At 43.3% G+C, this 15,702-nt stretch overlaps 1 protein-coding gene across 1 annotated transcript; it reads left to right on the top strand.

Moving 5' to 3' along the window:
• The first annotated feature begins 7,298 nt into the window (after positions 1-7,298).
• Positions 7,299-9,644, top strand: LOC128198142 (PHD finger protein rhinoceros-like). The gene has a single exon (XM_052881969.1). It carries the CDS (start codon positions 7,299-7,301, stop codon positions 9,642-9,644), a length of 2,346 nt encoding a protein of 781 aa, XP_052737929.1.
• Positions 9,645-15,702: the final 6,058 nt, after the last annotated feature.

Genomic DNA, 15,702 nt, shown 5'->3' with positions numbered 1-15,702 from the left:
CGACATCTAGTAGTGAATAATATAACTTCTTCGTTTTAGTATCTTTAATAACATATAGATGGCGTAACTAAAAAGTTATAAGCACGATAAAAACGTATAGAGGCGGATTTATAGTTCAAAAGGTAATCACAGAATACATTACAATTATTCTTGTAATGTTGTTTGCTTCTTTGCTAGGGATATTGAATTTAATAGAGTAATTCGATAACCTTTATTTGCATTGCATACAATGCATTAATGACAAGTTATTTGTGTGTGGAAATTATTTATGGAAAAATATTTATAATGGCAAATTATGGCATTTCTTACAACGTTCATCCAACTGGTCGTGTACTGAAAAGTCAATGAATAGTAAATGCTTCTAAACAAAACCAACTGTATTGTTGTAATATACAAACATAAAGGGACCGTATCTACATATCTATTGTTACAGACCGTATCTATAACAATATATCGTATACCCAACTAATTATACGTACCTACCTATCTACAAATAATACCTACAAAATGAAAAATTCAGTCTCGTATAAGTCCTTATGGTGAGACTACATTTTTGCGTCTATGTGGATGCTACTGTTAGGTAGGTTGTTGTGGTTCCAGGTTGTGATTTGCGGCAGCCTGGTATGGTGACGGTGAGTCCTGTACACCAGGACACGATCTCTAGACTCAAGATTCATAGACTAATCATTAAATAAGGTAGTTTCCACCTAAACATTTCGTTTTAATGAAATTGTTAGGAGGAACAAAGGTAGGTGCAAGTAGGGTAGGATTACAAAGGCTTCCCCACAGACCGCAAGGACGTAGGTCATCTTCTTTTGGCATGTTATTAGATCTTAATAGCGAACAGGTGGACAGCTATTGTTGGCGTTCAGACCACATCGTTTCCTGCCGTTTTGTATGAAATTAAAGGCAAATGAGGCTTAACACCTATGCTATAGGTTGAGGGGCGCAGAACCGCGCATTGTAATATAATTTTTATGAAAGGCACAATAGTCTACAAACCTCAAATGTCCTGCATACTCTGTCTGTTAGGCACGTATTGGTTACCTACCTATAAAGGCTAAGTCAAAGTTAAATTTAATTTAGTCTTAGTTCACAAGCACTTTTCAAACGTCAGGTACTTATAATAAGTAGATAATGTTGTAAGATAAAATAATTATGATAATAATTTGTCGAAAACTTAAAATTAAAGCGCGAGAAGAGCCCACAACAAACTCAGTCAGGGTATTTTTTTTGTTTATCATCAAATCAATCAATCATCAATTTTACAAATTTACCTAGAGCTAAATACACAATCGTATAGTGCAATTCAATATTAAGATTTTTTTATCGTCTAAATAATCTTTAACACCATAATAAGATTTTTGCTATAGGTAGGTAAGTACCTAAGCTTGCATGTAATAACGACCTATAGACATGCCCAAGATAAAAAGTAGCTAGGTATGTGGTAATCCAGATTAAAACTATTTCCATTAAATATGTAGTTACATTTATAGCCAAATGCGACGTACCTAAAGGAGAAACAAATAAAATACTGGGTAAAATACTCACACTAAGACGACCTTTCGCCTGTATAATAATAAAGTGATCCTGTTGGTAAGTAGCTTGCCCATGATTTGTGATAAGTAGGTAAACAAACAACTTACTTATTAAACCTACCTATTTTTATGCAAGGATAAAATCTTGAACACCTATAATAATTAGGCAAGTCCGCATGGTCGCCGCATTATTCGTGCAAATGTGCCATTTGAGTTTGTTCTTAATTTCTCTAAAAAATAAGAATAGGCCAATTTTCTTTATTATTTAGGTAGGTGTGCGGTTAAGCACATTGTATAAGTTAGTGTGGTTAGTGTGCGTGTTCTATTAATATTCAAATGCGAATAGGTAGGTACTTAGGTAGGTACCTACCTAATATATATTTTTTTAATTATAGTTTTATTACTTTGTGCTCGATATAAGTAAATCCAATCTAGGCTTCACCTTTAGGTAGGTACATTTTATAAACCTGAGATAGGAACAAAATCAAGCCATAGATAGATAGATATATCGAGTAGCTATTAATCAGTCTTTCTTTTACATTAGACTAAATCTTCAAACCCATCCAAAAATTACCGTTAATAAATTTTCAATTAAATTTTCACCTTCATTATTATTTATTTTTTTAAATATAATTTCGAAGCTTATAATTATTATAATACTAGCAACTTCATCCGCGCGAGTTTTTTACAAATCCCGCGAGAACAATGGATTTTCCGGGATAAAAAGTAGGTAACCATTCCACATTTCAGCCAAATCGCTTCAATAGCCGCAGCATAAAGGAGGAACAAACATACACACTTCCACACAAACTTTCGCCTGTGATTCACCTATAGATATTCAGTAAGTATACCTACATACTCGCACGTACATATAGGTATATTCACGTATATTCTCATAGTATATTCATAGAAGGCGGCGTCATTTATCAGGAACGTTATCACGCTCGAACCCTGAGGCTGTTTAGAGACCGTAACGACATAAATAAATCACTATTAGATTCCTACAGAAGACATATAGGACATCTAAATACCTATATCTATCGAGTGACGTGCACATTGTTTTAACCCGGGTACGTATTAAACGTATAGATTAAACAAAATAAACAATACTACCCGACGCCCGCGGTTTACCTAGCGCAGTTCCCGTTTCCGTGAGAATACATAGAAGATAAAATATAGCCACATGACATAACACTCAGAAATAACGTGATTTTCTAGGGGTAAAAGGATTTTTAAAATCAAAAATTAAAAGTTCAAAATTTATTTATTTCAATAAATTTTACTTAGTTACAAGCACTTTTGAAGTCAGGTTATGTCATAATTTAATTTAATCTAATGGCGTTAATAATAGTCGAAAACTTAAAATTAAAGTTACGAGGGTTCCAAAGGCGCCTTGGTCCGAGAAGACCACAACAAACTCAGCCAAGGTTTGTTTATGTAAGTAGGTATAAATTTAATCGGTCCAGTAGATCCAGAGATTACCCACAAACTTTACCTCTTTATAATATTAGTATGTAATATTAATAATCCAAATATTATTAACGGTTATCTAACCAACTAGATTACCTTTAGGTGATTAATTAACTGTATTAATTGATATTTTCAGGTGTTTCAATTTCCTTAGAGCCCTGTATAAGTATCTAGTTGATCTAGAATCTAGAATACTAAATTTTAAACACGTTGAGTTATAAATCGACATAAAAGAATCCGAAAACATGTATTTTTAGAATTTTAAATTAACTAATATCTTTTTAGTATGCTGTAGTTCACAGTACCTATCACTAAATAATTCCACATTCCATTGTAATATACTTACCTATGCGATCTTTTAATCTATGATATTGGAAATTATATATAATTTATCGTGGCCTGTCTACTTTATTGGAAATGTTAAGGTTTATTTAAAATCAAAAGTACCGAGTATTGCTGGTTACATTATATAATATAGAGTAGCAAATGACACGGTAGCTTCTGTCTGTCCGCTCGTTTGCTCAAACGGCATTGAATTAAATTGATAGCGTCTTATATGCTGTAATAGCGGCTAATGCAGCATAATTACAGGCGGACGGACGGTAAGGGCGAGCTCACAATGTAATTGCTCTTATGCGACTTATTTATAACGGTGTATAATAGAAAAATCATTATAAAACACTTGTCACCATTCTTGTGGTTGAGAAATATTTTTGTTGTCTCAGATCTTGGATAAGTAGGTACATACTCGTAATATGTCGGTACATTTGTGAAAATTTATACAAATACTTATGATTATGATTAAAAATGCGAAAGTAACGGCGTTCGAACCCGCATCTTTTTTAAATTAATTTACATGTTAGCCCTTGACTAGGTAAAATCTCACTTGATGGTAAGTGATGATGCAATCTAAAACGCCAGCGAGTTAACCTATTAAGCGTAGGATGAAAATGCATACCTATTTCGGTTTCTACACAACATCGTACCGGAACGCTAAATCGCTTGGCGGTAAGCCTTCCATCTCTGGCAATCTGGAATTCTTTTCAGTGCAATGCAAGAAAATAACTAAGTCTCTAATTAAATATTTATGAGGTAGGTACCAGGTACTTTGCTATCGAATGACAATGAAGCCTATACCTACGAGAACGATTCATAAGCTATTCATAAGGTTTTATGAATAGCTTATGAATCGTACTTGTAGGATCATAAGGAAACCTTATGAATCATAAAAAACTTGTGCTTGTCACTTCCAAGCGAGCACTGCTTCTAGTGTAGGTTATGTAACTATATGTTGTGCGAATCCTGGTATTGCCTCAAGGTGGACCTTTTGGTAGGATGAAGGATTGAGGATGGAGGATGAAGGAAGGACCTATTAGTTGAAAGTTGCAGTAGGCACAGTCAATAAAGGGCTTTTTCTTGCATTTCAGAGGTGTAGATAGGTACTAAGGAGGTACATGTTACGTGCATAACGAAAAAAATACAGCGCCTGCAAGTGGCATGTCGATTCTCTTTCTACGATCGCAAACGCTTTGAAAACTAGAACAATGTATGGGTATGACAGATCTTGACACGTCACCTGTCGATAGAAAATGTCATTTCCATACATTTTTGAATTTTAGTAGCGATAGCGATCGTAGAAAGAGAATCGACGTGCCACTTGGCTACAGGCCCAGGTAGGTACAAGCAGTTCCTAATGAAATGTTCCTATTTCTATAAATGTCACTGTGAGGCTTGTGAGGTATGTGAACTACCTACTAGTAATCTGTTTGTCGTAGACTTTGTGTCTCGTGTGGACTCGCCCTTGCTGTCCGCCGCACGGACATGTTACAGTCGTGCGTCACATTAATGAGTAAATTTGTCTTGTCAGTCTGGAGGAGCTTACAACTCGATTAAAAATGTCTTTATACACGAAAGCCGGGCATGTTATCGATTTGACAAGTAGGCAATCACGGGAAGTCATTCATTTTTATAAACACATCGAGATGTATTATATATCTGGTAATACCTACCTTTATATTATATGCCTATTAATACCTGCCTTTGAAGTGATAACTTCTCATGGGAGAGTAAACCGCTTCGTAACGTAATGCGTTACTGCGTCACTATGTCTGGCTTCCCTTTCGTATGCGTGCACTTCTGTTTAGCGTAATATGAAGACAGGATATTTCTAAGACCGACGAAACAGACGGAATGACACTTCGAAAGAGATGTGAATTTCCTCATTTCTGACTCCATCACGCAGAGGAACTCCAAGCTTAGCTCTTTTCATCGCTTGCTGAGTTTCTGAGCCTTCTTTATGAGGCCCATTGACAGCGGCTTTGATCTGATACGTCTATCGCATTGGAGACCTGCCACACGCTCTCGTTTTTTCACCAACCACAAAGTTAACCTGATAATCAATAATATTGTATAGGTATACAGCTAGGCTAGTTCACTAACTTTGACGTACGTTAGTTGACATACTATACGAAATTGAGATTCTATATAGCAAATGTCATTCAGTTCCTACTGACAACACTTCGTGCGTATACCTATCATACAGTAAACTACAAACGAAAGGTATAACATTTCGCAGTTGATTTGATGGTTATTATAATAGGTTGCTGGTAAAGACCAAATTAGTGAATATGCCAGCAGATCAGCATCTATACCTACAAGCTAAACCAAAGAAATAGTACAATAGATTTACTTAAGTTAGTTTTATTAATCCCAAGCTTTTCTTATTTGATTTTATTCTTACTTACCAAAATCCTTGCAAAAATAAATGGCAAACCAAAAAAAGTGCCAAGGCAATAATTCTTTCTTGGGTTCTCATTATAGTAGAAAGTATAGAGGGATGCGGACCATTTCCCGGGAGAAATGGAAACACCCGTCCGTATCCCGCAAATATTGGCTCGCTTAGTTTACTCTCCCACTCACAAATGACCGAGCTGTTAGTGGGTATACATAGATATAGAACCTTTTTATGTAGGACTTTATTACAAGAAGCTTCAAGTGCTTTTAAACCCATAAATACTGGTAATTCAACGTTCATAAGGACGAACTGGAATTCAGTATGTCTGTTTTGTTTGTTTTTAATACTTTATTGAACAGGACAATGTACAAAGGTGAAATATGTTGCCTTATCACATTTGTTAGTCAAAATATCATCTTGAAAGTCAGAGATTAGATTTTGTGTCTGGTTTCATATCCACATACGTACCTAATGTAATAATTTCATGTAACAGGCATTTCGATTTCTACATTTTCAGTAGGTAATTAGAAGAAAATCCTATTAATATTAAGTATAAACGAAAAAGTTTGTGTGAATGTTTGTTACTTTTTTACTCTGGATTAACACACATACTTTTCATCCCGGAAAAATCTATGGCTCCCGAGGGATTTGTGAAAAACTAGATTTCACACGGACGAAGTCGCGGGCGTCCGCTAGTAGACTATAGTCATCATCAACCAATTCTTATCTCTCGAATAAAAATATACTCCATAGTTCAAAGCCGAATAGCATAGAATAATTTCACTAACGAGACTCCTTATTAATAATAGTATACTAGCAGACGACCGCGACTTCGTCCGCGTGGAATTTAGTTTTTCACAAATCCCGCGGGATGGATTTTTCCGGGATGAAAAGTAGAGTAAAATCTACTTCCATTCCAAAATTTCAGCCAAATCGCTTCAGTAGTCGCAGCGTAAAGGAGGGACAAACATACTTACACACTTACACACAAACTTTCGCCTTTATAATATTTGTGTGATGTGATGTGATTAATATTAAGTCAGTTAATGATTTTGAGACACAAAAGAGAAGGCAAATCCAGGTTAATCTGTCAGCGGTAGTTTCTGCCAATGGGGCATTAGTCGTGGACCATTTCCCTCGTGGCAGAGTGCTCGCCCATTTCGCTCACTCCGCCACTTAAATAAATATCGCACGTTTGCGCAGTATTACCTCTTACACTGCTTTACACTTTGCCGCGAATTTATTGCTTGTAAGGGACTTGTTGGATTTATGTATGTGCTTAAGGAAACTGCATTGCACTAGATAAATAGGTACTGTATTGTATAATGTCATGATGTAATATTGGATAGAAGCAGGCGTTACTTTGCGGAAGTTCATCATGATTATATAATGATTTATTTATTTTGCTATCATCCGCGAAAAGTCGACGAACCCATGCGACAACGTCACCCAGGTCGTCTTTTATCCTATAAAAGACGAAGCAAAGGTCGAAAACGACACTAGTGTAGAAACCACGGCGCCGGTGTCATCGCGCGACGCCGCAACGCCAAAGAAAAATGGAGCCACCCCGCGGTTCCAAGCCACCCAAGGACGCCGCTGTTGCCTCGACTTCAGCGAGCACGAAGACCAGACGCCGCTCCACCTCTGGCGCATCCCGGGACAGATCGGGACGCGCTGAGGGAGAGAGAAGCTCTTCGCAGCAAGGAGGAAGCGAGATGGGTGCCCCCCGCACCCCGTCGCAGATCCCCCGCGCCTCACCGCCGCGCCTCACACCCGCGGTCGCCCGCGCTGAGCCCATCTCGCTCGCGCAGCGGTCGAGCGAAAGAGATGGTGAGTCATCTTATAAGCCCGCCGCACACCCCACCCGGCACGAGGTACAAGCTGGAGGCCAGCTATACCTTAAAGAGAGCCGCGAATCTCCGCGCACCTCCGCCAGTACTCCCGCCGCGCCTGTCGCCCGGCCGGAGCAACAGGTAGATAACGCGGAGCCACGCACCCCCGCCGCGCGCCCGCTCCGTGATGTTTTAGCGTCCTACGAGCGGACCAGTTCGAGCGCAGAGAAAACCCACCAACCCGCTACCACAACCGGCGTGGCGGGTGAGAAAACGAGCAGCGAGCCACACACGCCCGCCGCATGGCCTGCACGTCGCGACGCCCTTCCGTCGCACACACGGCCAGCTGCGAGTAGTGGGCCAAAAGAAGATGGGCAACGGTCAAAGCCTGCAGTGGCCAGACCTACCCAATCTCCAAAATCCAAACTCGAAGCCGATTGCCTAATTTTATATCGACTAAACAAGGCAGGCCTCGGATCGGATGAACTCAAGGCCGCCCTGGCCATACACCTGAATGACCGCCAGCGAGTACTGGACAATGAGAAGGTAGAGTCTCCCACAGACGCAGCCTCCGACGAAGAAGACATAGAGGAAGCCTGCCAACTAGCAGCGCAAACCCCGATTCCAGCGGTGCAATACACCGCGCCTCTAAAACGTCAGCGTACCGAAACCGACTTACACCCGGATCCTAAGCTGGCGAAAACCTCAGGTGAAGAAGCGCTACCACAGCGCGATCCACGCCTCCGAAGCCGCTCCAGCCGCATCATCGGAATGGACACCGATGAAAGCGAATTACCATCGCAACCGACTACGGCGCCCGCGCCTCGACCATCCACGAGTTTCGCTGACGCAGCGCGCCCACGACATGAAGAGCAGAAAAATAGAGACCGAACAAAACCCAGCTCTACAGGCTCTACCGACTCTACCGGCGGACAAGTCCCGCCAGCACAACCACCGCCCAAGAAACCGCGCTACCCACCGCTTGTGGTAGAGCAGCTCCCGAACTGGGCATTCCACCTTCGACAGCTGAAGGATAAACTTGGCAGAGCACCCAACGCTCGCCCCTTCGGGAGGGGAATAAAGTTCATCCCAACCGAAGAAAACGAATATCGCCTACTCCAACGATATCTCACAGAATTGGAGAAAACGGAGAAGATCTCGTGGTTCTCCTATTCGCTGCCTCAAGACAAAAGTCTGAAGGTAGCGATTAGGGGAGTTCCAGTTGACACACCACCTGCCGACATAGAGCAAGAGCTGCGAAACTTGGGCTTCGAGCCGGAGCTGGTTCGAGCCATTCGAGCCCGCAAAGGACGCCCGGGTTGCATCTTCCTGGCAATACTTAAACGGACTCCCGATACTCTACCGAAGATATATGAGGTGGACGAACTCCTGTGCATGCCGGGAGTCCGCATCGAAGCATGGCGTGGGAAGAAGGGACCCGCGCAATGCCATAGATGCCAATTGTTCCGCCATAGCTCCCACATGTGCCACAGACGACAAGCCTGCGTGCGCTGCGGAGAGGAGCACAGCGCGCACATGTGCCCACGTCCTCTGGAAGAACCAGCCACCTGCGCCAACTGCGGTGGCCCGCATCCTGCAAACAACTCCTCCTGCCCTGTATACCGCAAGGAGGCCAGAAATAAAAAAGCGGGTACAGTGGCAAGAACGACCACCACACGCGAAGAGGATCGTCCTGCCCGCTCACAGACTAGGGCGGAGGAAGACGGCGCGCCCATTGCTTCGGGAGGTTCTAACATAAGAACCCCAGCAAATGAGCCCACCGCACGAGGCGCCCCCGTAAAAGGGAAGAAAAAGAAGAAGAAGAACCCTAAGAAGAAAAAACCCCAAGAGGCGACACAGAGCGCCACAACGGCCTCCGCTCCCAAAGAAGCGGCTCCGGGGAGAACGACGACGCACCCGCAAACGGAACGTAGAGCTGACTCTTCCAACATCAGTACTCAGTCAGCTCTACAAATGCTAACAGACGTTCTCCACGCAATACAAGCAGGCGAAGACGCGACCACCGCAATCCTCAGAGGAATAACCCAACTCCTCCAGTCCAATGCCTAAGCCACTGAGATTGCTTTTCTGGAACGCCAATAGCCTTAAAAGAAAAAAGGCTCTCTTTCGGACGCTACTACGAGAGCAAGATATAGATGTGGCGCTTATCTGCGAAACTCTACTTGCCTCCAAAGACACAATAAAGTTCCCGGGGTACTTCACTTACCGGGAGGACGATCCTCCATCGACGCAAACGAAACGAGGCCTCGCAATCCTAGTACGGAGAAGACTGGTACATCAGCTGCTGCCCTCCGTAGAATTGGAGACCTTCCAAGCAATGGGCGTGGAACTCGAACTGGCTGGACGTCCGCACCGACTATACGTTATATATAGACCGCCGACAAACAGAACATTGGACATGCAAGAGCTCCAGAAAATCATAGATCCCCAAATACCGACAGTACTGGCCGGGGACTGGAACGCCAAGCACCCAGCGTGGAATTCGAGTACCACGACTCCAGTGGGTAGAGCACTCCTTGCCGAAGCGGACCGAAGAGGGTACCAAATTACCGGCCCAGAAGTGCCCACCCACTACCCCTTTAATGATGACCACTTACCCGACGTCTTGGACTTCGTAGTGGCGCGTGGACTTCCAAACACCCCCCCACTTGAAGTCCTAAATGATGACATGGGATCAGACCACTTGCCAGTTCTTACCACCCTGGACGCCGGCACCGCGCCTAGCCCGCAACTGCCTCCAAAGAAAAGAATAGACTGGGACAAGTACACGTCTATCATTTCGGACACCATCCCGACTGGATCGGCATCGACTCCAGAACAAGTAGAGTCCCTTGCGTTGGGAATTACAACATCCATCCAAGGGGCTCTAAAAGAAGCCACTACCGAGACCACAGCCCTGCCCACCAAATCTTCGCTTCCCCACAAGATACAGCAGCTTCTGGAGAGGAAACGAAAACTCAGGAGGAAATGGCAATCCAGCAGATGTCCCGTGCAGAAAAGACAACTAAATCAGCTAGCTGAAAAGATCACCAACCAGCTAACGGAAAACGCGGCTGACGAATGGTTAGATCATCTAGAGACTGTCAGGGAGGACCAAACCTCGCTTCACAAACTCTGCCGGACCTTCACAAAGGCCCCCACTCCAAAGACGCCACTGCTGCACGATGACGGTAATCTCCGCTATCGTGCAGCAGATAGAGCTGAGATACTGGCCAAACATCTCGAGACCCAGTTCTCACCGTTCCCGGACAGAAATCCCGCCCACACGCAGCAGATCACCAGCGATAACCAAAGGTTCTTCGATGACGAACAAGAAACAAGCGATGCCGAGGACAAACTCTTCTTCTCCCCGGGTATGGTCAGCACAATAATCAAAAAGACCAAACTCAAGAAAGCCCCCGGAGCAGACGGGATAACGAACACCGCGCTCCGCCATTTGCCACGAAAGGCGGTGGTCGCTCTGACCCGTCTCTTCAATGGAATCCTGCGTTCGGGCCATTTTCCCGAAATCTGGAAAGTGGGACATATTATTGTGCTGCCAAAACCCGGAAAGAACCCCAGGAAGCCTGAGAGTTATCGACCCATCACTCTCCTCCCCACGACATCGAAGATCTTTGAGAAACTGCTCTTGCAACAACTGCTCCCTTATACAATGCCTAGGCCGGAACAGTTTGGGTTCCGTGCGGAGCACAGTACAACACTGCAGCTGATGAGAGTACTTCATGTCTTCACCAACGCTCTCAACAAAAAGGAGAAGATCGTGGCGGTCTTCTTAGACATGGAAAAGGCCTTCGACCGAGTCTGGCACGAGGGCCTAATCCACAAACTAATAAAGACCACCACCCCCAAGAAGCTAATGAAGATCATAAAGTCCTTCCTAACAAACAGGAAATTCCGAGTGAAGGTGGACGGGGAAATCTCCGAAGAATTCCCCATCAAAGCGGGCGTCCCGCAGGGAAGCTGTTTGTCGCCGATGCTGTACTCTACCTTTACTGACGACATCCCAGTCCTCCCCGGGACTACACTAGCGCTGTACGCGGACGATGCGGCGTACATAGCCACGTCGCTGAACCACGCACACGCTACCAAGAAGCTCCAAAACACCCTGGACTCCCTCCCTGAATGGTTGGAAAAATGGCGCCTATCAGTAAATGTGGGGAAGACTCAAGCAATCGCTATGGGAAGTGGACCCAAAATCTCCCAAAAACTGAAGTTGTGTGACCAAGAAATCACTTGGCACAACACAGTGAAGTACCTAGGTCTAACAATTGACCGGAATCTCACAATGAGGCCGCATATCAAAAATGTCGCAAATAAAGCGAAAGTGGCCACACACGTCCTTCGACCAGTGCTCTCTTCGTGCCTGCCGCTACGGATGAAGCTGGGGGTGTATAAGACATACATACGCCCCATCCTGACCTACGCAGCACCAGCCTGGTACTCGCTCGCGAAGGAGAGCAACAGGCGGACCCTCAGAGCCAGGCAATCCCAGGCCCTGAGACAGATAGCGAACGCCCCTCGGTACGTCAGGAACCGCACTATTGCTAGGGACCTGCGTATCGAGGACCTAGACTTGGAAATAAAATCCCAAGCCATCCGAGTCTTTGCCAAAACAGACGCGTCGCAAATGGCCCACATCAGGGATATTGCGCCATATCATGCTCGCCCGCCTGAGAAAAGGGCATACCCGAGGGATATACTAACCCAATAGCCCAGATGAGGCCCCATGGCGAGGTTGCCGCCTAGGCAACCACACCACGAAAAACCAAGAGGTCAAAACCAAATAAATGCAGAATAAACCACAAATGCCCCCAACCGGAGGCAAATCCAAGGACCGCTCTATCTTTATAGAGCGCGGTAGAAAACCACGCGCAGAGAGCATATGCTCTGGTCGCGTCTCCCCCCCGGGCCCTGCGGGCCCGGAGAGAAGATATACTGATGAAAACGACACTTTGCAATTGCACGTTGTAGAGTCAACATCTCCTGAGGATGCTCCGGTTTCGGGGTGAAACGTACGTAGAGAGTATTTTGTCGGACCTGGGTGACGTTGTCGCATGGGTTCGTCGACTTTTCGCGGATGATAGCAAAATAAATAAATCATTATATAGTCATGATGTAAATCTAATAGCATCTTAAAAATCACATGGGCAGTTGGTATATTAAACGAAACGTCCAAGTGGACGACCATCGGTTGTTAATGCTGTGTCTTATATATTGCGGCCATCTACTTATAAAAATACATAGTTTATAGAGGACAAATATTATATAAACTGATGCAATTAACAATCACATATCTATACCTACCATGACTAACTAAATAATTTAATTTTAATTTTATAAATTCTAAGATTTCCACGATTAAAGTTATTTTTATTTGAATTAGCGTGTCTAGGCTTGAACACAGAAACACAGAATGAAGATGGCGACATATGGCCGCGCGGGGATGGTGTTGAATTAATACATCACCGGCTTAGCACCGCCTTCATACTGATCAGCAGGTAGAACATATTATGATGTTATTTTTCACTTTTTAGTTTTGTGGGTACGTTTTTAGGTTTTGAAGTCGGTTGTATTTTTTTTATTAAATTTTTTTTTATTTAAAGTTGGTTGCGTGTTGGACTATCGGCTAGTTCAGGTTAGTAGCCTATTAGCCGAGCGAGTAAACGCCTTGATTGTTTTCATTGTGTACTGTGTATCCAGATCTTTACAGAAATTTATTTTTGACGGCCTCCGTGGCGCAGTGGTATGCGCAGTGGACTTACAAGACGGAGGTCCTGGGTTCGATCCCCGGCTGGGCAGAAAGAGATTTTCTTAATTTGTCCAGGTCTGGCTGGTGGGAGGCTTCGGCCGTGGCTAGTTACCACCCTACCGACAAAGACGTACCGCCAAGCGATTTAGCGTTCCGGTACGACGTCGTAGAAACCGAAAGGGGTGTGGATTTCATCCTCCTCATAACAAGTTAGAGTTACCACCCTACCGCCAAAGACGTACCGCCAAGCGATTTAGCGTTCCGGTACGACGTCGTGTAGAAACCGAAAGGGGTATCCTCCTCCTAACAAGTTAACCCGCTTCCATCTTAGATTGCATCATCACTTACCATCAGGTAAGATTGTATTCAAGATCTAACTTGTAAAGAATAAAAAAAATTGCAATTTTTAAATTAGATAGCTACGCAGTCGTAGTGCATAAAACGTGCATACTGCGGGTTTTTTATTTAAAGTTGGTTGTGTGTTGGACTATCGGCTAGCTCAAGTTAATAGTCCATTAGTGGAGCGAGTAAATGGCTTGTTTTTGTTGCGCCTTGCAAATTGCATTGTTTTGTATCTCTACATTTGTCAACACTTGACGACATACCTTCCTAGGTACTTTTCCAGTAAAAGGTAATTAGGTAAAGGTTATTTTTATTTATATTTTTAAAATTGATCACTCAGTTGATGAGATAAGCACAAACTTCGATGGAATTTTGAAATAAAGAAGTGAAAAGAGGCGAACACTCACCATGACATAAAACGTGTTGCAGGGAGCTGGTATTATGTTTGGACTTCCAGCTGACTGATGTGATATGATGACCGATTTAATTTCCAAAAATCAATTGCGAATATACCTACCTACAGTGATAGCCCAGTGAATATAACCTCTGTCTTCAATTAGGTTCGAGTCCGGTCAGGGGCATGAACCTCCATTTTCAGTTATGTGCTTTTTAAGAAATTAAATATCACGTGTCTTAAACTGTTCAGTAAAAACATCGTGAGGAAACCTGCAAACCTGAGAATTTTCTTAATTCTCCACGTGTGTGAAGTCTGCCAAGCCGCACCTCTCATTCTGAGAGGAGACTCGTGCTCAACAGTGAGCCGAATATGGGTTGCTAATGATGATGATGAAGATACCTACACACACGCAATATTCCTACACTAACAGCGCATGCTATTCCTTACTATAACATAAATCACAGCTAAGTAGGACTTAAATCATTGAAAGTTTTGCGATGTTATCCGTGTCGCCGAATTTGTCTCCCCGCAGCGAGACGTAGTTCCATTTATTTATGGCTTACCAAAACATTTACCCTATTATTATTATGTTGTTACGGCTGTATTAAAGTGCCATAAAATTTATGATGCTTGCAAATTCTCTTACAAGGCAATCCGAACTTTAGCTACGTTATTATAAGGTTCAGTTTAAGTATAGCCGTTTCTTGTAGGGTAGAATGACAAACGCGGAACGTCCCCTTCGATTACGGTGTCGCAAAGAGGCGAGAAGTCTCCGTAACGCGACTCAGCATATTGTCAAGTTGGGGCTGAAAGGGGTTCCGGTGAATAGCTACGTGGCAAATTGATTTTGATTAAATTTTCTCTTTATTCGCCGTGTGAATGGTTCAAAAGCGGCTTTTTGCCTGTCTTTAATTACGATTGTTGTTATTATGTCGACTGTTGTAAACTTTGTGAATGGACCAAATAAAATTTTAACGGCGTCCGTGGCGCAGTGGTATGCCCGTTGATTTATAAAACGGAGGTCCTGGGTTCGATCCCCAGATGGGCCGATTGAGATTTTCTTAATTGGTCTAGGTCTGGCTGGTGGGAAGCTTCGGCGGTGGCTAGTTATCACCCTACCGACGAAGACGTACCGCCAAGCGATTTAGCGTTCCGGTACGAAGTCGTGTAGAAACCGAAAAGGGGTGTGGATTTTCATCCTCCTTCTAATAAGTTAGCCCGCTTCCATCTTAGACTGCATCATCACTTACCATCAGGTGAGATTGTAGTCAAGGACTAACTTATAAATAATAATAATAATAATAATAATAAAAAATATGTCGGTTAATAGAAATGAATGCGTAAGGAAGTGAGAAATATTATGATTTGTGAAATTTACATTTGATGTACCTACCACCTACGGCTTACGTATTTCCCGTCCTTCAAGTTTGAAGAGCACAAACTAGACCCCATTGATGAGCAAGCTACTGCACCAGCCACGAAGGAAAACTAAGTAATAGTCATAATACCTTATACCTAAACTCTTATATTAGGTCCTAACGGCCTATTTTAACTGCTATAGGTCCACTATAGGGCCAGGCCAAGGAAGGACCTTTGTATAGGAGTAAGTAAATAACATA

Source organism: Bicyclus anynana, chromosome 1, assembly GCF_947172395.1.
Source record: "Bicyclus anynana chromosome 1, ilBicAnyn1.1, whole genome shotgun sequence".
Classification (NCBI taxonomy): domain Eukaryota; kingdom Metazoa; phylum Arthropoda; class Insecta; order Lepidoptera; family Nymphalidae; genus Bicyclus; species Bicyclus anynana.
The sequence above is the reverse complement of the archived record's forward strand: the minus strand, read 5'-3'. Positions and strand labels throughout refer to the sequence as shown.

What these genes read in the sequence shown, in the direction of transcription:
- LOC128198142 (XM_052881969.1), top strand. Translation starts at nt 7,299, where the DNA reads ATGGAGCCACCCCGCGGTTCCAAGCCACCCAAGGACGCCGCTGTTGCC.